The 25,681-nt window shown below is 45.4% G+C and overlaps 1 protein-coding gene across 6 annotated transcripts in view; it reads right to left on the bottom strand.

Annotated features, from left to right (window-relative positions):
* The window catches only part of samd11 (sterile alpha motif domain containing 11), a 298,185-nt gene that overhangs the window by 60,451 nt on the left and 212,053 nt on the right, over positions 1–25,681 (bottom strand). For all 6 annotated transcript variants that reach the window (XM_059655663.1, XM_048561832.2, XM_048561833.2 and 3 more), the window contains one exon: positions 17,079–17,223. In XM_059655663.1, the coding sequence (XP_059511646.1) occupies positions 17,079–17,223 (145 nt within the window). The remainder of the gene's footprint in view (positions 1–17,078; positions 17,224–25,681) is intronic.

Below are 25,681 nucleotides of genomic sequence, written 5' to 3'. Positions count from 1 at the left end.
TGCTTGCATCTAAGAAGAGTGAACGGTGTGCCCTAATCTTCCAACTCTAACCCTCTCACATGTGAGCAGGTCTTGGAATCTTTGGTCTTAGAGACAAGAGTGATTTCAGTCAGACAAAGCTGTTAACCTTTACATCAGAGACAACAAAGTGCGAAGCTGAATGAACACAGCAGGCCAAGCAGCATCTCAGGAGCACAAAAGCTGATGTTTCGGGCCTAGACCCTTCATCAGAGAGAGGTCTCTGATGAAGGGTCTAGGTCCGAAGCGTCAGCTTTTGTGCTCCTGAATGCTGCTTGGCCTGCTGTGTTCATTCAGCTTCGCACTGTGTTATCTTGGATTCTCCAGCATCTGCAGTTCCCATTACCTCTGATCACAACCTTTACATCAAGTTGTCTCATATACTTCACATCTCAATCATTACACAGTATCAGGAATAACCATGGCAGGGGCCACAAAACAAAAAGAGTTAACGTCCGTCTCATCGGGAGAAACGAATCCACGTCTTTGACAACCTTGAAAAGAAATTCCAAGTTGGTTCATAGAGATGCAGGTTTGCTTCTGTGAATCAGACCGTCTGACAGGAGGTGAGAAAGGGGTGGAGGATGGAGGGAGCGAGACAGCGCGAGAACCCCAAGTGAACAAATGGGAAGTGAGTGAGAGAGGCTCAAAGACAGAGTGAACGAGTAAGAGTTGAGACAGAGAAAGAGTGTGAGAAAGCACCAGACTGGGTAAAGTTTTCCATGAGTGGGTCTTTAGCTGAGGTTACACTCAGTAAAAATCGCTGAGTCAAGCCTGGCCTCAATGAAGAGATCCATCATGGTTGCCAGCCTGACAGCTCAGGTTGTCTGGTATCAGTCATAATGACCGAGTCAGACATGCATACAGCCGGTCATAGAAACACAAACATCAAAGCGGTTTGGAATGAAACTCTGTTTGGTGAGGTGGGGGGGGAGGGGAGGCAACAATGGGTGAAGGGTTGGAATAATAAGAAGTTCCTTAAGGCTCATAGGAATGAGGGAGAGCCACTGACCAAGGGGGTCAGTGACACTGTGCCTGTGGATATACGCCCTGAATAAAACATGCAGCCCTCCTGACACACAGGCTTAGGGACAGCTAATGAGGGAAAAATATGTCAACCAAAAAAATTCAGCACTTAAAAATGTGAGATCAAATGAACTGCAAGCCAATCTCAATAACTGTCATTAGCGAAGACCTTTCAACAAGCACAATGGGTTAGCTGAGACGCCAACTAACTATGGCAATATTCTCACCATGCACAGCTGCTGCCTCCTCATCACATTCATAGCTCACAATATGCCATGACTGGAGAGAGACAGTTATTCTATGTGGTTAGTTAGCTAGCAAGTGGAAAATGTGCTTGCCTGTGTCAACTCGACACCCAGCAAGGATCATCAGTCAATGTGCAAAGAGACCACCTTTGTAGCAAAGATTGGCAGATGACAAAGTGCTGTGGAATTAAGAGGCCCTGGTACGTCAGTCACTTGCAGCACTTATTGCCAGGTAAAATGAAATGCTGATTCGCTTTTCTGTGAAAGGAGACAGGGAAATGGCAGGGATTCATATCTGTGTAGATTCCCCCAGTTAAACAGCCAGCAAGATAGATAATACAGTGATTGCAATGCTTATTTGCACTTATAATCCCTCAGTGAAGAAAGTGCGGCTTGCATTCATATAGCACCTTTTGCAACCTCACAATATTCCAAAGCACTTCACAGCCAATGAATTATTTTTGAAGTGCAGTCACCATCACTGCTGTCATGTGGGAAATGCGGCAGGTGTTTTGTGCACAGCAAGCTCCTGCTAAACGGCAATGTGATGGTAACCAGAAATCTGGCTTGATCACATCAAGGGAGGAATAATTAGTGGCCAGGACACCAGGGATAACTCCCCAGCTCTTCTTCACAATGGTGCTGTAGGATCTTGGACACCCAGCCGATAAGGGATATTGTTTAACCATCTCCTCCAAAGCAATGGCATCTCTGACAGCACAATACTGAAGTGTCAGCCCGGAGTTTGGTGTTTGGGTCCTGGTAGGATACAGGCTAGAAATCACTGCGATCCGGAATCCACTTTTTAGAATCACAGGACAAAGCAGGCAATTCAGCTCCCTGTGTAGGTGCTATTTCCTTGAAAGAACTAATCAATGAATCCCAATTCCCCACGTTCCCAAAGTCTGGCAGATTGTGCAGTTGAATAGCTTGTCTGCTGACAGAACGTAGCAATGATTGGGGCCAGTTCCACAGTCAGATGGCGTACCATTGAGAATAACTCAGTAACAAATGTGTTGGAGCTCTGTGACCCGATGTACATCCAGGAAAATCTTCCCTCCTCAACAAACATTCCATCATAATGGCATTTCAAAGGACAGAAAGGGGACTTTAAAATGGGATTAATCAAGATATAAACTATTTTCTCCTGTGGAAGAATTCAGGCCAAGAGTGTATAACCTCCAAATTACAGAAAAGCAGTTAGAGAGGCCATGCAGTACCTACTGACAAACAGCGGTGGAAATCTGGAACTTTCTCTGTCACCAGCAACAAATAAAAAGCTTCAGCAGCCCGACTGAAGGTTGATGAAAGTCTGCTGGGGTATCAAAATTGAAATTGATTGCCTTTTGTCAGACAACGGCAGTAATGGTCACTGAACCGAACGGGTTAGATGGTGTTGAGATTCAAAAATCAGCCACGATCTGATTGAATGGCAGAATGGGCCTGAGGGGCCGAATGGTCTCCAAGTGTGTTCTTATTTCAGAATGTGGCCAGTGGAGTGATAACAGATTGAGCCTGATGGCCATTATGATTCCAAAGTTGACCGCATACAGAACATGGGCCATATCGCTTCAGCACATTGTGTGACTCGGTAAATGACAACTAAAGACGCTACATGTTTGGGTCCCCAAATTGTTACGACCAAAGATTGTTGAGCATCAGAAACAGTGGACTTGACAGAAATTTCCATGATTCTCAGCCTTAGAAGCAACTTGACGCAAAACAAAATTTGTGAGGAACAAGTAAGGGCCATTTTGATTAAAAAAAAGACAACTGAAATGTTTCAACATATCAGTGGATTGAGAGATAAGCTAATTGTGAACAACATTCTGCAGACTTAAGAACTATTACTCCACAATAATGCAGCTTTGGCCAGAGTTAGGGCAATTTCTTTTTGTGGTAATTTAAGATATGTGGGTGCAGTTGGGATTTATTGCCATCTCCAGTTACCCAGAAGGCAGTTAGGAGTCATTTGCTGTCGGTCTGGAGTCACATGTAAGCCAGACCAGTTAAGGATGGCAGATTTGAAGCAACTAGGAAATGGTGGTATTTATGCTTCTTGGGGATGGAGGGGTTTTGGAGAATAGGTGAAAGTGGGTGCCCGGACAGAAGAAAGGGGAGGCAGACAAAGGGATTGCCGGTGAATAAAAATAAAAGTGACCCTTCTGCGTAAAAAAAAAATGCTTTCCTGGCTACGTCAGTTCTGGAAAGGGTCACTGGACCTGTAACATTATCTCTGATTTCACTCCGCAAATGCTGCCAGACCTGCTGAGATCTTCCAGTAATTTTGGTTTTTGTTTGTGATTTCCAGCAACCGCAGATCTTTCTGTTTTTAAATGAACGAAAAGCTAGGTGGGTGATGAGGGATGCAACGTGCAGGTGAAAATGGGGTGGCTGTGCTGGAAGCAACCAATTGCTTGGCAGGACCTGGGCTTGCGACGTAAGTCATAAGGAGGCGTGGTCACGTTCTAAAATTGTTAAACTCAATATTGAAGGCTATAAAAAAGCTGCCTCAGTGGAAGAGGAGATGCTATTCTTCCAGCATGTGTTCAGCCTTCCTGCAGCACTGCAACTGTCCAAGACAAAACGCTAGCCAGGGAACAGTGGTGTGTTGAAGTAGGAGGCAACTGGAAACTCGGGGTCACTTTTACAGATTGAACATAGACGTTCCACAAAGCACATCTGCTTTGTCTCCTCAATTCTCTCCACAGTTGCAACAATTTCTGTTGGTTCCAGATCTCCAGCTCTTTGTCTTATTTTAAGAATGGCAAATTTCCTTTCATAAAGGACATTAGTAAACCAGATTTTTAAACAAAACAACAATTGAAGGCTGTTATTATTGGGCTGGCTTTTTATTCTGTATTTTCAAATGAATACAGATTTCACTACCAGCTGTGGTGGGATTCGAATGCATATCCCTGTAGCATTAGCCTAGTGATCTGGTTTTCAAAATAAAGATGCAGTTTGATTCATTGCTGACCCATTGATGGACCTGCTAGCAAGAATTATTCTGCTTAATCATTGACTCCACCTCACCCCCGGCATTGCTTTAATGCCAGAGAGTGGAAATAAAGCAAAAAAAATTCAACAAAATTCGGCCAGACCTCAAAAGCTGCTTGCTTTTCATTAATTTACATTTAAATGTTATTTATCCTCATGGCTTGGTTTCGCTTAATGAGGTAATTATTGCAGGAAGCATGAATTATAAACAGCGCCCCTCTGAAGCAAGAATAACTGTCTTTCATTCACCGCTTTCCATATATCATTAAATCAGAAGGAGAATGTGCTGCTAAATGATCGCATTTAAAGTGGAGGGAGTGGTACTAATGGGTCTCAGAGTGAATAGACACACACCGTGTTCAATAAGCCAACTTCAACTGATATATGCACCGGCAGTGCAACTTGCCCTTTAATTATGTTTGAGATGCTGGAGAATCTGGGATTATTCTCCTTACACCGGAGAAGATTAAGTAGAGATTCAAACTGAGGTGTTCAAAAATTGCAAGGGGTTTAATCACGAAAAGCTGTTGCTGCTGCTAGCAATTGCTGCACTGGCTGAGGTTACCAAAGTGCTGCCTTCTTAACATCACCCTTTGCTTAAACTGGGGGTGAAATCACCATTTGTCATCTCCCTCTAATGAGCCAGCAGCCTTCACTCCCTCCGAGACAACGGCAACGTTGCCTTCACCGCTGATGCCAGGAAGATTGGCACCCAGAGGTCTAACAAATCTCAAGTAATTGACAGAAGGATCAGAGTGAAGAAGAACCTCTGTTTTCTTCTTTAAAAAAACAATGAATTGAGATGATCAGGTGTGCAAGCACATGGAGGGAGACTCATTAGTAACTCACAAAAAGATGGGATGGTGTAGTAGCAGGTTGGAGGAGTTGAATGGCCTCTTGAGAAATACCGTTATTCTGTTCTCTGTTTCTCATGCAGTGTGGGATTAACGTCTAGAATGCATAGTCTGAGTGTGGGGTGGAGGCAGGTTTTCTCACAAATTTCAAAAGGGAATTGGGTCATTATCTCAATAGAGAAAAACAAAATCCAGGCTAAGGGGAATGGGTAAAGGAGTAGGGCTTGCTGAACAGCCTTCTTCTGCATTGTGATCATCCCATGTCACCAAAAAAACCAAATCACAAACTGCATCTGAATTTGGGAAAGTACAAGGTAAGCCCATTCACTGCTGCCCTTAGAAACTCTCGAGTCATCAGAACTCCCTTCCAGGACAAGCAAAACCAAACTGCAAAGCAACTAATATCAAGAACACAGATTAAAGGCATAAAGGTGTCCCACCTCCTTTCCCTGCAAACTGGCACAACACTCCGCCATACACTAGCTGGTCCCAACAGACCGAAACTGGAGGAGACCATCTGGCCCCTCAAGACTGGTCATCGTTCCATTAGATCAGGTCTGAGCAATATCTTAACATCAGTGATCATGGACATGAACCAGAGATAACAGAGTGTAAAGCTGGAGGAACACAGCAGGCCAGGCAGCATCAGAGGAGCAGGAAAGTCGACATTTCGGGTCCTGACCCGAAATGTCGACTTTCCTGCCCCTCTGATGATGCCTGGCCTGCTGCGTTCCTCCAGCTCCACAACTGTTATCTCAGACTCCAGCATCAGCAGTTCTGACTGTCTCTGATAGACATGAGCCAGGGTATTTTCACAACACCACCATACTGTCAAGACATAACAGTCCACAAATTACTGAGTTCTTGAAAATATATTCTGGTAAAAGAATGAGTGGTACACAGATTTTAACTTTTCCAGAAAACGTTACAATCCTGTGTACTCTAGTAGCTACAAAACTGACAATGTAAAGAGGAGATCAGTCAAGCTTGCAGCATTGTTCACATCACAGTGGCTCAGTAGTTAGCACTGCAGTGCCAGGGAGCCAAGTCCAATTCCAGCCTAGGGTGTGGCGTTTGCAAGTTGTCCCTGTGTCAGTGTGGTTTTGCACCCAGTGCCCTGGCTTCCCCCCCCAGCCATGGCCCGACAAATGAGCAGTTTAGGTGGATAGGCCATGCTAATTTGCCCCATAATCTCCAGGAATATGTGGGCAAGGCGGATTAGCCATGGCAAGTCATGGGGATGGGTTGGGTATGGGTGGGATACCCTTCGGAGGGTTGGTGCAGCCTCAATGGGCCGAATGGCCTCTACCTGCACTGTAGAGATTTTATGTTTATTTTTTATACTTGCTAGAAGTGACATACATTCAGAACCAGGAACCCATTCACGGCAAACAAAAGGATTCTGCTCAGGGCTTGCACCTTTCTTGAATTTGACTAGGAGCTTCTCTATGGCTGCACCTTGGTTGACCAAATTGTTTGCTCAACCAATAAGGAGCCTTCTCTCCTATCAAAGAAGTTACCGTCATTATTTGAAAATTGGCATTCTTGTGTTGGTCCTAATTAGTGCAAGACAAAAGGCTTCGACAACATGTCTCTTCTAAGCAAAATCCGAAGAAACACAATGCTTAAAAACGAGAATTTTTCAGCACCTGTCATTTGTTAAGTACCATTGTCTGTCTATTCTTAAAAATCTATTTTGATTTGAGGCTTTTGATTGTCAGTTGTTAATATTGAGGGTGTTAAAATCTGACAAGATGAAAATGATGGTACTGTAATAAAGATGCTCCCACTGCACCTCTAAACTAATTGTGCGGCACGGACTGTCTGAGAGAAGCTACTAATCGATTTGATGCTACTGAATGTTAATGCTAATCACATAAGTGCTCAGCGAGTACCTTGCACTTGCTGGCAGCTGAGATTAATCTCAGGTAGCGCAGCTTGTGACCTTAGCCTCCGAGCTGGGGGCAGCAGCCAAGCATTGCTTATGTAATTACACTCTGAACTGTGTAATCACCTGCCCTAATCTCTGGGGGCCCACAATTAGCCAAGCACCCCCACCAACGGCAGGTCACAGGGCCTGAGGAACTGCAGCCTGCCGATCACTTCTGCCATTGTGGACAACCTGCAAATGAATAACACTCAATTAAACCCGCATCGTGAAGGCGAGGAGGCAGCGGACATGTGATTGTAATTAGCTGTAATCATAGGGAGCGGTCCCACCTGACATGCTGTCAGCTTTACTGCCTGCAACCCTCTTGCCCCACCACTTGCCAGTCACCGTCCAATATGATCATCCCAGTTTCCCAGAAGTCTTACGAAACTGCCTCAAGGGATGCTCATATTTGGTACAAGGTCACTGAATCAGCTGACTTCGAGGTTAAACAAGAGTCATTCTTCCGATTGAAACTCTTGCATTTATTTATAATGTCCCTCTCTCCAGCACCCCATCCTCCTGTTAAATCCCTTGCAGCCCGACAGTCAAATGCGAGTGCCCAAAGTTCATTCTGAATGACCCTCACGCTTTGTCTCGACTGCTTTCCTTAACAGGCCATTGGAAACATTGATTGCTCTCAGAGTGAGGTGCGCCTAAAACATGCATCCACATTTTAGTGGTCACGGTTGCAAGCCTTTGGTCCCAAATTCTTGCTTTGAAATACAATTCGGCAACTCCACTGCGTGAGCCTTTCTCAAAAAGGTGTCAAATTTAAACTGCTCAGTTGCTTGTACCAAAGTAAAAGCTGAGGGCAGGAGGGGAAGGGTTGGGTGGTGGGTGAATTCACATTGAACTAGACACAGAGGCTGAGAAAGGAGCAATTGTACAATATCTGAATCCTTTTAGAGTTGTGTGAAAACTCTCAAAATGTGAACAGTCAAGAGTCCAGACTTTGAGGATCATTTCAGGTGTTCATACACAGACATGACACCTCCTGGTTTCTGAGAGAACCATTAATAAAGTCACTCAGTAAGGAAACAGACCCTTCGGTCCAGCTCGTCTGCGCTGACTAGACATCCCAAACTGACCAAGTCTCATTTCCCACATTTGGTCCATGTCCCTCTAAACCCTTCCTATTCATACACCCGTCCAGATGTCTTTTTAAACAGTGTAACTGTACCAGCCTCCACCACTTCCTCTGGCAGCTCATTCCATACAAGCGACACTCTCCATGTGAAAAAGTTACCCCTCAGGTCCATTTTAAAATCCTTCCCCTCTCCCCTTAAACCTATGCCCTCTAGTTTTGGACTCCCCCACCCTGGGAAAAGAAAAGACCTTGGCTATTCATTCTATCCATGCCCCTCATGATTTTATGAACCTCCGATGATCCAGGGAAAAACACCTAATCAGCCTCTTGCCTATAAGTCAGACCCTCTAGGCCTGGTAACATCCTCGTAAATCATTTCTGCACCCTCTCAAGTGTACCAACGCCCTTTCTGTAAAAAGTCAACCAGAATTGCATGCAGTATTCTAAAAGTGGCCTCACTGATGTCTAGAGATAGTACGAACTGACAATGCTGGAGAATCTGAGATAACACGGCATGAAGCTGAAGTAGGGTCCCGACCCGAAACATCAAGCTTTCCTACTCCTCTGATGCAGCTCGGCCTGCTGTGTTCATCCAGCTTCACACCGTATTATCACTAACGTCCTGTACAGGTACAACTGGACATCCCAACTCCTGTATTAACGTGTGGTAGCTGACAATTAAATTGAAAAGCTTTGACATCTATTGAAATTTACATAGACAAGAGGACTGGTCAGAAAAGTATCAGAGATAATGGGAACTGCAGATGCTGGAGATTCCAAGATAATAAAATGTGAGGCTGGATGAACACAGCAGGCCAAGCAGCACCTCAGGAGCACAAAAGCTGATGTTTCGGGCCTAGACCCTTCATCAGAGAGGGGGATGGGGTGAGGGTCCGAAGATGGAGAGAAAAGAAGATAGGTGGAGAGAGTATAGGTGGGGAGGTAGGGAGGGGATAGGTCAGTCCAGGGAAGACGGACAGGTCAAGGAGGTGGGATGAGGTTAGTAGGTAGATGGGGGTGCGGCTTGGGGTGGGAGGAAGGGATGGGTGAGAGGAAGAACAGGTTAGGGAGGCAGAGACAGGTTGGACTGGTTTTGGGATGCAGTGGGTGGAGGGGAAGAGCTGGGCTGGTTGTGTGGTGCAGTGGGGGGAGGGGACGAACTGGGCTGGTTTAGGGATGCGGTGGGGAAGGGGAGATTTTGAAACTGGTGAAGTCAACATTGATACCATATGGCTGCAGGGTTCCCAGGCGGAATATGAGTTGCTGTTCCTGCAACCTTCGGGTGGCATCATTGTGGCACTGCAGGAGGCCCATGATGGACATGTCATCTAAAGAATGGGAGGGGGAGTGGAAATGGTTTGCGACTGGGAGATGCAGTTGTTTGTTGCGAACTGAGCGGAGGTGTTCTGCAAAGCGGTGCCCAAGCCTCCGCTTGGGGACCGGAGGCTTGGGGACCGCGTTGCAGAACACCTCCGCTCAGTTCGCAACAAACAACAAACATGTCCATCATGGGCCTCTTGCAGTGCCACAATGATGCCACCCGAAGGTTGCAGGAACAGCAACTCATATTCTGCCTGGGAACCCTGCAGCCTAATGGTATCAATGTTGACTTCACCAGTTTCAAAATCTCCCCTTCCCCCACCGCATCCTTAAACCAGCCCAGTTCGTCCCCTCCCCCCACTGCACCACACAACCAGCCCAGCTCTTCCCCTCCACCCACTGCATCCCAAAACCAGTCCAACCTGTCTCTGCCTCCCTAACCGGTTCTTCCTCTCACCCATCCCTTCCTCCCACCCCAAGCCGCACCCCCAGCTACCTACTAACCTCATCCCACCTCCTTGACCTGTCCGTCTTCCCTGGACTGACCTATCCCCTCCCTACCTCCCCACCTATACTCTCTCCACCTATCTTCTTTACTCTCCATCTTCGGTCCGCCTCCCCCTCTCTCCCTATTTATTCCAGTTCCCTCTCCCCATCCCCCTCTCTGATGAAGGGTCTAGGCCCGAAACGTCAGCTTTTGTGCTCCTGAGATGTTGCTTGGCCTGCTGTGTTCATCCAGCCTCACATTTTATTATCTCGGTCAGAAAAGTACATTAGCGCATGGTACTGCTTCTTATATCAATCAGGACCGAAACATTGTGCAGTTTGTGTGCACGTGCGCGTGCATGCGACAGCAAGAGGGGGAAGAGAGCAAGAGGAGAGACAGCAAGAAATGACAGAAGAAACAAAAAAGAGAGGGGGGCAGAGAGGAGAGATAAGAAAGGAAACAGAAAGGAAATAAAAAGAATACTTTTCAGGACATTCCAAAGCATCCTACAGTACTTTTCCAACAGAGTTACTGTTATCATCTAACAGGTGACACAGTGGCTCGTTGGTTAGAACTGCTGCCTCACAGCACCAGAGACCTGGGATCGATTCCACCATAAGGTAATTGCCTGTGTAGAGTCTGCACATTCTCCCAGCGTATGTGCGGGTTTCCTCTGGGTGCTCCAGTTTCCTCCCACAGTCCAAGTACGTTCAGGTTAGGGTGGATTAGCCTTGGTAAATGCAAGGTTACAGGGATAGCGCAGGAGGGTGGGTCTGGGTGGGATGCTCTTCGGAGGGTCAGTGCTGATTCAATGGGCCGAATGGCCTGCATCTGTAGGGATTCTATGATTCTAAGCACAACAGCCACAGTGCGCGCTGCAAGGTTCTACAAACAGTGTTATAACCTACTTTAGGGACGCCTGACATGGCACTCGTGAGCATTTACTCCTTTATTTTTCTTCCCCTAGTAGCGTCATGGATTCATTTATTTCCACCCAAGAGGTCAAAGGGGGCCTCAGCTGTGTGTGTCAGCAGCAGGACAACACCTCAGACAGGGCAGCATCATTCGCTCGCACGCACGCCCCCTCCCCGCCCAAAACACACAACCTTCAGACTCCAATGTCAGCGTGCTATCGACGGAGCCATAGGCGAGCCTCCCCCACTGAAGAGAGGTCTCCCCTTCTATAAAGGTTTCAAATGTGAAGGCCCAGTGTTAAAGGTGATAATATTGTATTAGTACAACGGAGAGAACATTCCAGAAGCGTCACAGTTAAGAAATACCGCTGGAGCAGAATAAGGGGCTGTACTGAGTCTTATATTCAATGGAATATTGTTCTCTTCCTCGGAACTGGCTTCTCTTACCTTGGGAAACCAAAAGAAAAAGACGAAACGCTAAATAATTATAAATGATTGAGACACGCGATAAAAAGTAAGCAATAAAAAGATGGCAAATGGTCTGATCCATTCAAACCTAAACATGCTGCTGGAAGAGAGGCTGAACAGAACCGTCTGGCATGTTATACACATTAGCCAATATCGTTCAATGGGCAAGACTGTCTTAAATAACAAAAAACAAATGTAATCATTAATGTTCAGGCCCTGCCAACCGATTTAAGTCCAGGAATGGTTATAACCAGTTGAGGATCAGGCTTGACTGGGTCGATGGTGCTGATGTATTGTTCCTGTAATGCTGAGGGTTATATTGCTGCTGTAACTAATACCAGGAATTCCTTTGTGGGCAATTATTCCCTTTCTTTATAAAAAAAAGCAAAACACAGAATCCACGCCACTGTTTTCAACTCAGACTGTTCCCTGTGGTGCACTCCCCAGGACGCACAGATGGAATTTTAAGGGAGTATCTGATTACTACATAGACCCTCCCAATCTAGCTTTCGGCATGTCAAATATTTCTCTTGAAAAAAAATTACAAATCTGGAAAGTGTGGATTTATAATGCTACAGGAAAAGACCACTGGTCATTTATCAGCAAATAACTTTGATTCTTGTAATTGACAGTCAGAAACGTCAATTACAAGAATCAAAGTTATTTGCTGATAAATGACCAGTGGTCTTTTCCTGAAACAAAAAAAACTTAATAGATCTCCTGGAAAGCTTTAATTAGCTAACATTAGTGTTAGAAATAGAACCCATCATGACTTTCTGCATACCTTATGTCTTTGTATCCAGCTATCCCATAAAGTAATCCTGCCCTTTACATTCTTACTCTCACTCCACCCACACTCAAATAGAAACTGCCCCCCTCCAAAACTTCCAAGTTACTACACTTTTTTTGTTCTTCAAAAGCAGACCATATATTGTTTATTAATAAATGTGATTTTTTTTCAAAACATGGGATAGATGTGAAGAAATGGTTTCAAAAATGCAATACAGATAATAAACGAGACTAAAACCAAAGTAACTTCGTTTGGAATAAGCAGAAAATAAAATCAATAATAAAAGCTCCATACACATCCAAAGTATTTGATTTATTAAATCTGCATCATAGTTGTAAATCTTTAATCCGATTTCATTCTGTAATCTGATGGAAAGGTATTGCATTTAGTGGTTAATTTGATAGTCTCTGCTTTCACATTTGTTTAGTGGGAGCCATTCGTCTATTTTATTACATACCTATTCCTGACAGCTTTTAAACACCACAACACACAAGGAAAGCTATAATTCATCACACTTCACCTAATATTGTCCACATTGTGTGGAGTAAGCTGCTTCTTGAAGACAATCCACACAGTCTTAGACTGAGTCAACAATTTTTGGAATACAATACTAGAGTTATGCCACTCACAACTGACTCATTTGAAGTTTGGTTTTCTGCTATTGATTCCCAGGTGGAGTCTGATATTTCTGATGTGAAACACCCCTGGATTGTGGAAATTCTGAGTTTATCAATATAATCTTATAATCAATAATAATACGAGGCTGAGATAGATGGAATCCTGATCCATAGAGAAATCGAGGGTTATGGGGAAAATGCAGGAAAGCAAGTGAGGAATGTTGGATCAGCAATGATTTTATTGAATGGTGAAGCAGGCTCGAAGGGCTGAATGGCCTACTCCTGTTCTGAAATCAACGGGCCCCTTTGTCTACATGTCATTTTCAAAGACTTTTTTTTCCACATTTTCCCCCCAATGTGAGCCTTTCTACAGATACATGTGAGGAAGCTGCTGGTACATAAATGTGGACAAGTCACACCGGGGCAGGAACGAGTGATTCAATGGGCTTGGGAGATGGGGTAGGCCAAGAATTCATGTTAACAAAGTCATCAACCCAGTCCCTCATTTGTTTTTCTTCCTTTCTTAAAAAAAATGGAGCATACTGTTTTCTCTCGTCACCACTGAAATAGCTCCACAGATGCCAGTATCCCATGACCAACTCACCTTTTATTGGAGATAATGGGAACTGCAGATGCTGGAGAATCCAAGATAACAAAGTGTGAGGCTGGATGTACACAGCAGGCCAAGCAGCATCTCAGGAGCACAAAAGCTGACGTTTCGGGCCTCCCTTCGGGTCTAGGCCCGAAACATCAGCTTTTGTGCTCCTGAGATGCTGCTTGGCCTGCTGTGTTCATCCAGCTTCACACTTTGTTATCACCCTTTTATTTACATGTGCACATTACATGGACTCTGACCAGCCAGCTCAGAGCCAGGCTCTACACTAATGAGAATCTCAAATGCCTGTTTATGTTTTTTAAAATTGACCCACACTTGCACTGCACCCAAAAAGGGGTCCCAGCAGTAGTGCTTACATTTTCCCCCCCAAGTTCCCCATGGCTGTGTGTGTATGCACGTACAGTGACACCGTAAGAAGACATCCTTCTGCAAACCCATCCTTTAAAAACAATGGATTTAGCATTTTATTGCCACTGCTCCACAAAATCCTTTACAATTGTGGCTCAGCATAGCGGAATGAAAACTGAGTCTAACCATTCCTGTGGCGACAGTGTGGAGCTGGAGGAGTACAACAGACCAGGTCTCAGGAAAGCTGGCATTTCAGAAATAGGGCCATTTTTGAAGAAGGGTCCCAACCCGAAATGTCAACTTTCCTGCTCCTCTGATGCTGCCTGGACTATTGTGCTCCTCCAAGTCCACACTTTTATCTCTGACTGCAGCATTGGCAGTTTACTACCTCTAATCATTCCTGCACCTTCCCTGGCATTCCCCAGCCCTTATAAACTTCGTGATCACACTCAGTGGAAACCCAGCTGAAAAAGATATTGCACTAACAGTCAATTGAGAATTTGTAAAAGACAAATCGATAGATTTTGGTTGGTTAGGCAATAAGAGCTAGGAAATCAAGGCATGAAGTCACAGATTCGTCGTGATCTGGCTGAATAGTCGACCAGACTTGGCAGCTGGAAGACTGCTTCCTGATCGTGTGCTTTCCTCCTCTTATATATGTTAAGAAGAAAATTAACCCAAATACAATGATCCAAAATTTAATAATAAACCTATTCAAGACACTGATGTCTGACATATCAATGTCAGATCAGACACAATCCTAGTGAACAGCAGAAAAGGCCCGAGGGGCCAAATGGCCTACTCCTGTTCCTATTTCTCATTGTCTTATTTCTAAAGGGACATTTAGTATTGGAGAAGACATTTGCACATAAAGATGCTTTTATACTGAGGCCCCCCTCTGCCTGTTACACAGGTAGATGTTCAAAAGCCCAGAGTACCATTAACAAACAGCAAGGAGTCCCATAGGAATACATGAATTAGGAGCATGAGCACACCATTCAACTCTTTGAACCTGTTCAATAAGATCAAGACTGATCTGACCGTAGCCAGAATTCCACACACAATTACCAGTGACACCCCCTGAATCCCTTGCGAGTCAAGAAACTACTTCTGCCAAAACTTCTGGAGAAAAGATTCCTCCTTGCCTCCATCTTAAATGGAAGAGGTTTTATGTTTAAACCATGCCCCCAATTCCAGTCAACATTCTCCCCTCGACAGATTTAAAAATCAGCAGGAATGATTCATTCATTCATTCATTCCAATGGCTGGTCTGGTCAGATTGGCCATCCCATTTGTCAACAAAACCAGTTCCCTGCTTGTGAAGTGCTGTGTGACGGTCAACAGCATTCAAAAAGGGCACTAAACAGATGGTTTGTTCAGTCAAAACATTGTCTAAGGGAAGAGCTCCAATGCAGCCAGATAAAACTAAACTCAGGAAAGGAGCAGAGTCAATACTCAATTCTTAAAGGGCAGACTACCCCAGGAAAGGAAAGAGTTCCATTCCAGATTGTTGCCAGCTAAGACAAGTTGGTCATGCTTCCCTAGCCTGCGGTCACACCAACCTCAACTAATTCCCCTGCTAGGTAGGAATCAAATTACTTTTCGCACAGTCTAAATGCAGAGAGCCTCCAAGCGACAGCAACGCACCAGGATCAAAAACCATTTCATATGAATATCCCCAGCTCTCCTAGCTTCATTTGGAAACAGGAGGGCAGCAAAAAAAAACTTTAAAAAAAAAAATCACTGTCCGGTGCATGGTAGATGGTGAGCAGTGGGTGCGCCTATCCAGGGCCAAACTGCAAAGCAAGAAAAATAAAACAAATAATCAAAATAGGAGAGAGGGGGAAAAAAGTCTGAAGGAAGTGTTCTTAGTGGGTGACAGTCTGACTGAGGTTACTTTACTGTACCTGACTGCAGGGAGTTACATCCTGTCTTTCATCTCTAAAGGTAGCAACTCCAAGTTCTGTTGTTAATTTGCAGAAACAATATATGGTTCTCTTTTGCTTCTTTTATTCAAGTCATTTAGTTCCATTCATCAGCTTTCAGCTGTCTGAGACCCATAAAGCTCTGGCATTCCTTTGCTAAACCTCACCAGCTCTCTCTGCTCCTTAAAACCCACCTCCCTACTGGAGCTTTCAAATGGCTGGTCTTCCTCTGACTGGGTGTCAAACTGGTTATCCATTTCTTCTCCTATGAAGGACCCATGCACATTTTGTCAAGGAATGGTGCTGATTAATTGCTAACTGCTGTTAATTGTACTCTTTCTCCATGAATCTTCGATCCCAGTTTAGTACAAACCATCCCAGCTCCTCACTCTTACGGCATCCAAAGAGGCTCAAAAATAATTACACCCTGCTGAACGTCTCAATGATTTCGGAACGTAAATGTCATCCAAATGTGATAAAGCCTAAGATACTTAGTGCTCAATTCGTTAAACTCAGGGTAATAGCAATTGCAAATGGAACTAAGGAAATAAATGCACACATGGGAGATTGATACAGCACAGAAAAAGACCCTTAGGGAAGGAAATTGCCATCCTTACCTGGTCAGGTCTACATGTGACCCCAGACCCACAGCAACGTGGCTGACTCTGAACTGCCCTCTGGGCAGTTAGGGATGGGCAATAAATGCTGCTAAGCCAGCGAAGCCCTCATCCCATGAATGCATAAAGAATAAAAAAAAGTCTACGTCAATCATGTTCTCAAACTAAACTAGTCCCACATGCCCATATCCCTCCAAACCTTTACTATTCATTTACTTATCCAGATGTCTTTTAAATGTTGTAATGTACTTGCATCCATCCCTTTCTCTGGCAGTTCATCCCGCATATGAACCACCGTGTAAAACAATGTTGTCCCTCCTGTTTTCCTAAAACTTCCTCCTCTCACCTTAAAAATTAGCCCCCTACTTTTGAACTCCCCCACCTTAGAGGAAAGACCATTGCTATTCACCTTATCAGTGTTGTTCATGATTTTATAAACCTCTGTAAAAGGTCACCCGCTCAACCCTCCTCCTCTCCAGTGAAAGAAGTCCCAGCCTATATTTTTTTTACAACTCAAACCCTCCATTCCTGGCATCATCCTGGTAAATGTTTTCGGAACTCTCTCCAATTTAAAAAGGGGTGGGAATTGGCATAGGTTCACAATTATGGTTAGAACAACAGTTTAAGAAAGACCGAAAATGAAAAAGAAAACAAACTGCCACATGTCTAAATCCTGATGCTGCATTTCAGAGGAAGTAATGCGGATTTCTCTTTAAGAAGAAGTTTCAAATGACTAAAAGCAGACGATGGATATCTGTGTATTCACAAAACAGAACCTGTTGCAAACAAGGCGATGATAGAGTTGACACTGACCTCTCGTTAAAGTGTGCATCTCTGTGCTGGGGGAGTCCCTGCTTTCTCCTCTGACTCGATGAACTACTTGAAGATGGGATGTGAGGCTCCATGGCACTGGAGTTCCGAACGGCAGCAACTGCTTCTTGCCGGGCCCTCAGAAGGTCTGCGAGGAGGCAAGAACATTCATTTTCCTTTCAATTTATATTTCTCCGTCTCAGCAGCCAAGATATGTGAACACTTCAGCCCTTCACCAGCACCATAAATACACTGCCAGAAGCGATCGCACACTGAAAAGCGCACAATGTTTGCCTTCAGTCTGCAACACTTGCATTTATGATTACAAAAGGTCTCAGCTTTTCCCTGATATCATTTTGGATTTCCGTGACCCCAGCCTATAACTCCCATCCATCCCCATCCCCATCAACACCACCGCCCCCACCCCCCGACAGCATGGTGATCTCTTGCCAACATACTCCATCTGCAGAAGTGGACAGTGTGATAAAAGGAGCCTCACCCAAGAAGTGAAATGCTGTTGTGTGATTGATATGGAATGCAGGTTATTAAAGCAATCACTACAAGGATTCAGTGAATCATACTGACTGACTAGTACCAGAAATCAGTGTTACAGTAGAATGCAACTAAGCCCAACATTCAGGGAGCTGCAGGAATATCACCAGTTTCCAACCAGACTTTTTGTAATCAATCTCCAAGTGTCATACTAGAAATATGACAGCCTGGTGGTGTTGACTTTTTATTGTAGCTCAACCCTCCAAGATCTCTGTGCCCTTCTAATTCTGGCTCTATTCGCTTCCCGGATTTGAACTGCTCCAACTCGCTGGTCACACCTTCAGCTCCCTGAGCCATCTGTTCTGGAATTCTGTCAGAATCAGGTTTTGTTTGGGATTCTGTGGGATGTTTTACTGCATTAAAGGCACTACAGAAAGGCCAGTTGTTATAGCATATTTGAATTGTTACAATGAGGAGTTAGAATTGATGTTATTAAAGTTTTTTCTTAATTCTTTCATGGGAGGTGGGTGTTACTGGCTGGGACAGCTTTTACTGTCCATCCCTAACCGCCCAGACAGCAGTTAAAAGCCAAGCATATTTCTGTGGGTCTGAAGTTACATGTAGGTCCAGACCAGATAAAGACAGCAGTTTCTTTCCTAAAGGAAACTAAATGAACCAGATGGAGTTTTACAACAATCGTCAATGGTTATATAATCACCATTAAACTAACTTTATTTTTCATTCCTGAGTTTTCATTAAACTCAGACTTCACCATCTGCCATGGTGGGATACAAAACCACATCCCTGGGGTTCTGGATTGCTAATGTAATGACATCACCACGACACCACCAGCCTCCCCAATAATCTGGCACTTATAGAATCCCCAAGGAGTACAGAAGGCAGCCATTCAGCCCACTGAGTCCACACCGACCTTCCAAACCCTCCAAAGCCATTCAGACTCACTGTGCCCTATCCCATCCCTGTAACCTGCATTTCCCATGGCCAATCCACCTAGCCTGCACATCTGTGTACATGATGGGAAATTCAGCATGGCCAATCCACTTAACCTGCACATCTTTGGACTGTGGGAGAAAACCCACGCAGACAATGTGCAAACTCCACACAGATAGTTGCCCGAGGGTGGAATCGAACCAGCCTGCAATGCTGAGAGGCAGCATTGCTAACCACTGAGGGAAGAACGGTATGGTGGCTCAAAGGGGGCAGTGCCTGTAGGTTATTTTGAACAGGAATCTTATGTAAATCCTACCATGAGTGCTGCACAGTGTAAGATTGAGACAACAACCATTTGTATTTACTTAATGCCCTTACTGGAATAGAAAGTTCCAAAGCACTACACAGGAGTATTTTAATTCCGAACAAAGCCCCAAACCAAGGCACATAAAGACATCATGGGCCATGTGACCAAAAGCAGGTTGTAAGGTGTTAATTAAAAGGAGGAGAGGAGTGAGGTAGAGAGACAGAGAAGTGATTCCAGGGCTTAGGCCCTACACAACTAAAGGCAGGACTACCCCAAGTGGAATACCTAAAATGGGGACACCCAAGAGGCCAGCATTAGATGAGTACAGATTTCCCAGAAGACTGTGGGACTTCAGGGATACAGACAATAGTGAAGGCAAAGCCATGGTGAGTTCTGAACACAAGGACGAGAATTTCTAAGTGAAAGTACGGTTTAACTGGAAGCCAACAAGCAGTGGTGCTAAGGGAATGGGACTTGGTAAGTGGATGAGTAGCAGGGTTCAGGATGATATCAATTTCATGAAAATACAAAACTCAGAAACCTTTATTGTCCAGCATCTTGGTTCTTCGGCATTAGCTGATCTCCATGGATTTGGGCAGTGGGAGTGATGGGGAACGATGGGCGGATACTCCAGTTGCCCTCAATACCCCTGGGTAAAGTTTATCACTATATTACTGTCATGTGGGTTTTACTGGAAAACAAATTTAGTTTTCCCAAAGGGCAAGGGGAACAGCTGGTTTGAAATGCCCAAAGTTTTAAAAAGACAGTACTTAGGCTTACACAGTAACCAGTATGATGTCCTTCCAAATGTATGACAGTTAAGATTTTTCAATTTTTCTTCATGTCATGTGGGTACAATTGGCAGGGCCAGTACTTAATGCCTATCCTAAATATCCTCAGGGTGGCGATGACTAGCAGCTTTCTTAAAGCGTTACAGTCCTCCTGGTGTAGGGGCATGAGGCTCTTGGGGAGCTCCAGGATTTTGACTCAGCAACAGTGACAGAATGGTGACACAGTTCACAGTCAAGAAGGTGAGAAGTTTAGAAGGGTACTTGTTCCCATGCATCTGCTGCTCTTGTCCTCTGGTGGAGATCATGAGTCTGGATGGTGCTATCATGGGATTCTTGCTAAGTTGCTGCAGTGCATCTTATAGAAGGTACACATGTTGCCATTGTGCATTGGTATTGATGAAAGTGAGTGTCTAAGGCAGTGGGTGAGGTGCCAATCAAGTGGGCTGCAATATTCCAAATGGTGAGGAGATATTTTTCTGTTGTTGGAGCTACATCTCATCCAGGTAAGGGGAGTTTATTCCTTTGCATTCCCGACTGCTACCTTGTTGACACTGGACAGGCTTTGAGGATTCAGGTGGTGAGTTATTTGCCACAGAATTCCCAGCCTCTGACTTGTTCTTGTAACCACAGTATTTATTATGGATGGTCCAGTTTAGTTCCTGGGCAATGCCGTTAAATGTGAAGGGGTGCTAGAAGAGCAAGGTGTTGTCTGAGGTGCCTCAGTGAGTCATTGTGGGGGGCAGCATGCTGACTCAGTGGTTAGCACTGCTACCTCTCAGCACCAGGGACCTGGGTTCAATTCCATCCTGGGGCGACTGTCCATTCGGAATGTCTGTGTCTTCCCCGTATCTACATGGGTTTTCTCAGGGTGCTCCAGTTTCCTCCTACAGTCCAAAGATGCGTCGGTTAGGTGGACTGGCCATGCTAACTTGCCCAGAGTAACCAGGGATATGCTGGTTAGGTGGATTAGACAGGAGAAATGCAAGGTTGCAGACTGGGATGCTCATCAGAGGGTTGGTGTGGACTCGCTGGACCAAATGGCCTGCTTCCACACTGTAGAGATTCTATGATTATGAGTGATACTGTGCACGGCTGGAGGAGAAAGGGAGTGAATGACGAAACATAGATAGAATACCAATCAAATTGATTAATTGGATGATGGCATCAAACTCCTTGCTGTAGGAGCAATGTTCAGAACGCACATGCTTTGCAACATCCAGTGCTTTCAACCATTTTGTCATGACCAGAATTGGCTGAAAAATACCAACTGCGATGCTGGGGATCTCATGACAGAGCCAGGAGGGATCATCCATTTAAGTCTGGATGAAGATGGATGCAAATGCTTCAACCTGATCTTTTGTGATGATGTGCTGGGTTTCTCCTCATTGAGGATGGGGATTTTTGTGGAACCTCCTCCTCCAGTGAGTTGTCCAACACCATTCACGTCTGGATGTGGCAGAAGAGCAGAGCTTAGATCTGATCTGTTAACTGTGGGATCACTTAGCCCTGTCCATCACTATCCTCTTTGACAAACATGTAATCGTGCAATGCAGCTTTATCTCACATGCACATTTCTGCTCCTGAAATGTGCTTCTGCACTTTTCATTGAACCAGGTTTGATCCACAGTTTGACCAGAATAGTAGACTGGGGCTAAATAATACATAAGCGGTGATGAGGTTTCATTTATCATGTTTGGTGACATCTTGGTAGTTCTTCGGCACAGAGTTAACGTTGAGCACTCTTAGGACAACTCCCTCCTACCTGCATACCATTCTGCTGCCTCCTCTGTTGGTAGAGGACAGGTAGGATCCTGGCACAGTCTACAAAAGGTAAAACCCTCCTGCGGCTTGATTGGTCTGTAGAACAGCTCTCCCGATCATGGAACAATTGCTCAGACATTATCATAGGTTGGCAGCTGCTATTTCTGCTGCTTGAGGCTGCTGCCTGTCTCTCCAGTTTCACCCCATTTAGGCTTCATTACAGCTTGAAGCAACTGAGTGGCTTGCTAGGCCAATGCAAAGGGCAGTTAAGAGTCAACCATATTGCTGTGGGTTTGTAAGCCTGATCATTTCTTTTCTTAAGTAGCATTGGTGAACGAGATTTTTTTTTAAACAATTGATAATGGTTTCATTGTCACCATTATGGCAACTGACCTTTTAAATCCAGTTAATTAATTGGATTTAAATGCAACAGGATTTGAACTCATGTCTTCTGAGTATTAGCGTGAAATTCTAGATTACCAACCCAGGTGACGTTACTACTGTGTCACTTCCTCCTTCATGCTTGAATAAAACTCATTGTTAAAACAAAGTCAGTGAACTGATATTCATTCTTCACTGAGCTGAGGAAATCAGCAAAGATGCCGCCCGCCCCCAAAATGGTGGGAGAATCCTGGCTTAGCATGGGATCACCACTGACAAAAAAAAAGAACAGGGTAGGAACAGAACTTCCAACAAGACTTAAACGAACTGTATCAGAGGAAGGGTCTAGGCCTGAAACATCAGCTTTCCTGCTCGGCCTGCTGCGTTCATCCAGCTCCACACTTTGTTATTTTAAATGAACTGTGCCCGCTTGCAGTATCATCTAGGAACCAGTTGCCTACGTTACTATTCCTCAGGCACCAATGATGATTAGATCAGGATACTGTAAATTCACCACAGGGTAGTTTTCTCATTAGTGACAGCGAGAGAAATGAATGGTGGTGGTTTAACCGGAGGGTCATCACACCTCAGGTGAAGGGAGAGGCGGAGAAGGACAGTACTTCATGGGAAGTTCAGCCTGTATGGGAATTGAGCCCACTCTGTTGGCATCACAAGCCATCCATCCAGCCAATGAGCTAAACAAACCCCTACATCAGAATATATTACCTAAAATAAAAAAAAAATGTCACAATAATTTCAGGACGGCACAATGGCTCAGTGGTTAGCACTGCTGCATCACAGCACCAAGGACCTGGGTTTGGTTCCACCCTCAGGCGACCGCGTAGAGTTTGCACATTCTCCCCGTGTGGACGAGGGTTTCCTCCGGGTGCTCTGGTTTCCTCCCACAGTCCAAAGATGTGTAGGTTAGGGTGAATTGGCCGCGGGAAATTGCTCGTAGCGTCCAGCGCTGTGCAGTCTAGGTGGATTAAGCATGGGGGAATGCAGGGATACAAAGGTAGGACGGGGGGAGGGGGGGTGAACTTGGGTGGGATGCTCGTCGGAGGATGTCTGTGGACTCAATGGGCCAAGTGGCCTGATTCCATTTTATAGGGATTCCATTATTTTTGCATCTACACGTTTTCATTTGGAATGTCTGCCACTTGATGTGAAACTAAAGCAATTTGTTTAGCCTTGTTCACCTTTGCAATTCACATAAAACCCAACATTATTCCAACAGTAAAGTTCACATAACATTAGACTTTACAGAGCGAGTGATTCAATTGAGTGAAGGGATTGGTAATAAAAACCTACCTATCCGCTGGTGTGAACAGATGCAGAGGGTTTTGCGTCTATCACACAGTGGGTGCCTCCTCACAAGAGTGTCACGCATTTTTATTTTACGGATTTTAAATATAATCCAGTCATTTCCTGCAGGCTGCTTCATTTCAAAACCTTGGACAGGAGCCAGGAGTTTTCAAATCTGCAGCTGCTACTAACCTGGAGAAGGGCAGGGCTGGCCTCAGGATGTGCCTGTTCACAACACTGGAGGCTGTGTAGTCTCAAAGAGGAGCCTTAGCCTAACCTCAATCAGTAAAAGGAGCATGACGTGTGTCACAATGAGCAATGCCAAAGGCGGTGTGTTAGTGGCACACACAAATTATCAACAGAAGCAGCATTGTCAGTAACTCAAGTCACATGGGGCACTGTTGTCGTCATCTTTATCAGGTTCGAGGCTCAAACATACTGGGAAATGCAAATAATAATGTGGTCGTTTAACTCCACTAAGAACTGCCCTCTCCCTTTCCCGTCCTCCCTAACTTGACCAGCCACTTCCCACCCAGGTTAATCCGAGCTTCACAAGAGCCAGTAACAAGCACGAACAGCCTCAACAAAATGCTGCTCATCGTCACCCCAGCTAAGCTGTGCCCTCTGGGATCAGCCATGCTGTTTGCGAGCGAGTCACATTGCCCTAGGCATCTAAAGTGGTTCAGCTGCCCATCTAATTCTCTGCCATGGTGTGTGATTACTGCCAGGGTAATTAGCTGCTCACTCTGTCACAACATTCAGTCAGAAAGAATACATCCAGCACTGACTTTACAGCATTAAAATCCCATTTCTGTATTCCTTGAACCACATCTACTGGAGGTTGTAAATAAGAACATCTGGCGCATCACATTAAAAAGAAGCTTGCCCTTTGCATAAAGGAGATCAACGCTGCTTAAAAACAGCAAGATGCTTCCTCCTCCGCTTCTTTGCGCCATAAGTTGCTGTACATCACAGCATCTCAGTTAGAAGCAGTTAGCATTCTCTTTGCGTGGGTGTATTCCGGGTGCTCCAGTTTCCTTCCGCAACCCAAAGGGATGCGGGTTAGGTGGATTGTCCGGGCAAAATAGTGCCCAAATTAGATGGATCAGATATGTGAAATTGTCCATCGTGTGTCAAGATGTGTCGGTTAGGTGGGTTAGCCATGGGAAATGCAGGGTTGCAGGGACAAGGTGGGTCTGGGTGGGATGCTCTTTGCAAGGCCAGTGCAGACTCAATGGGCCAAAGGGCCTACTCTTGTACTCTAAATCATGGAGTCCCTACAGTGTGGAAAGAGGCCATTCAGCCCAAAGGGTTTGTGCTTGCAATTACAGCCCTCGTTCAACTGTGAGACAGGGAAGTGATGGCCTAGTGTTTTTGTCACTGGTCTGTTGATCCAGGGAACCAGGTAATGTTCTGGGGAGCCTGGTTCAAATCCCACCACGGCAGATGGTGGAATGTGAATTCGATAAAATTCTGGAATTAACAGTCCAACGGTAACCACAAATCCATTGTCCTTTCCTTGAGGGAAGGAAACTGCCATCCTTACCTGGTCCGGCCCACATGTGACTCCAGACCCTCAGCAATGTGGTTGACTCTTAACTGCCCTCTGGGCAATAAATGCTGCCTAGCCAGCAATGCCCTCATCCTGTTTATGAATTCAAACATAAAAGAAAGATTTTAAGTAGTTTCACGTCTCCCTCGCCCCCACTATCTACAGTTTCAGCCACCCTCCCTTCAAATCAGGGGAGGGGATGGATAAGTGGCTTGTGTCAAGGATAATGGGAACTGCAGATGCTGGAGATTCCAAGATGATGAAATGTGAGGCTGGATGAACACAGCAGGCCAAGCAGCATCTCAGGAGCATCCCATCGTCTCAGCCTGCTCCTGCCCCACCGAACTCATCTCCACCTATCTGGACTCCATTTTCTCCCCTTTGGTCCAGGAACTCCCCACCTATGTCCGTGACACCACCCACGCCCTCCACCTCCTCCAGGACTTCCAATTCCCTGGCCCCCAACACCTCATATTCACCATGGACGTCCAGTCCCTGTACACCTGCATTCCGCATGGAGATGGCCTCAAGGCCCTCCGCTTCTTCCTGTCCCGCAGGCCCGACCAGGCCCCCTCCAACGACACTCTCATCCGCCTAGCGGAACTCGTCCTCACACTCAACAACTTCTCTTTTGACTCCTCCCACTTCCTACAGACTAAGGGGGTGGCCATGGGCACCCGCATGGGCCCCAGCTATGCCTGCCTCTTTGTAGGTTACGTGGAACAGTCCATCTTCCGCACCTACACAGGCCCCAAACCCCACCTCTTCCTCCGGTACATTGATGACTGTATCGGCGCCGCCTCTTGCTCCCCAGAGGAGCTCGAACAGTTCATCCACTTCACCAACACCTTCCACCCCAACCTTCAGTTCACCTGGGCCATCTCCAACACATCCCTCACCTTCCTGGACCTCTCAGTCTCCATCTCAGGCAACCAGCTTGTAACTGATGTCCATTTCAAGCCCACCGACTCCCACAGCTACCTAGAATACACCTCCTCCCACCCACCCTCCTGCAAAAACTCCATCCCCTATTCCCAATTCCTCCGCCTCCGCCGCATCTGCTCCC

Source organism: Stegostoma tigrinum, chromosome 28 (assembly GCF_030684315.1).
Source record: "Stegostoma tigrinum isolate sSteTig4 chromosome 28, sSteTig4.hap1, whole genome shotgun sequence".
Lineage (NCBI taxonomy): Eukaryota > Metazoa > Chordata > Chondrichthyes > Orectolobiformes > Stegostomatidae > Stegostoma > Stegostoma tigrinum.
Note: the sequence above shows the minus strand (reverse complement) of the source record. Positions and strands in the feature narration are given on the sequence as shown.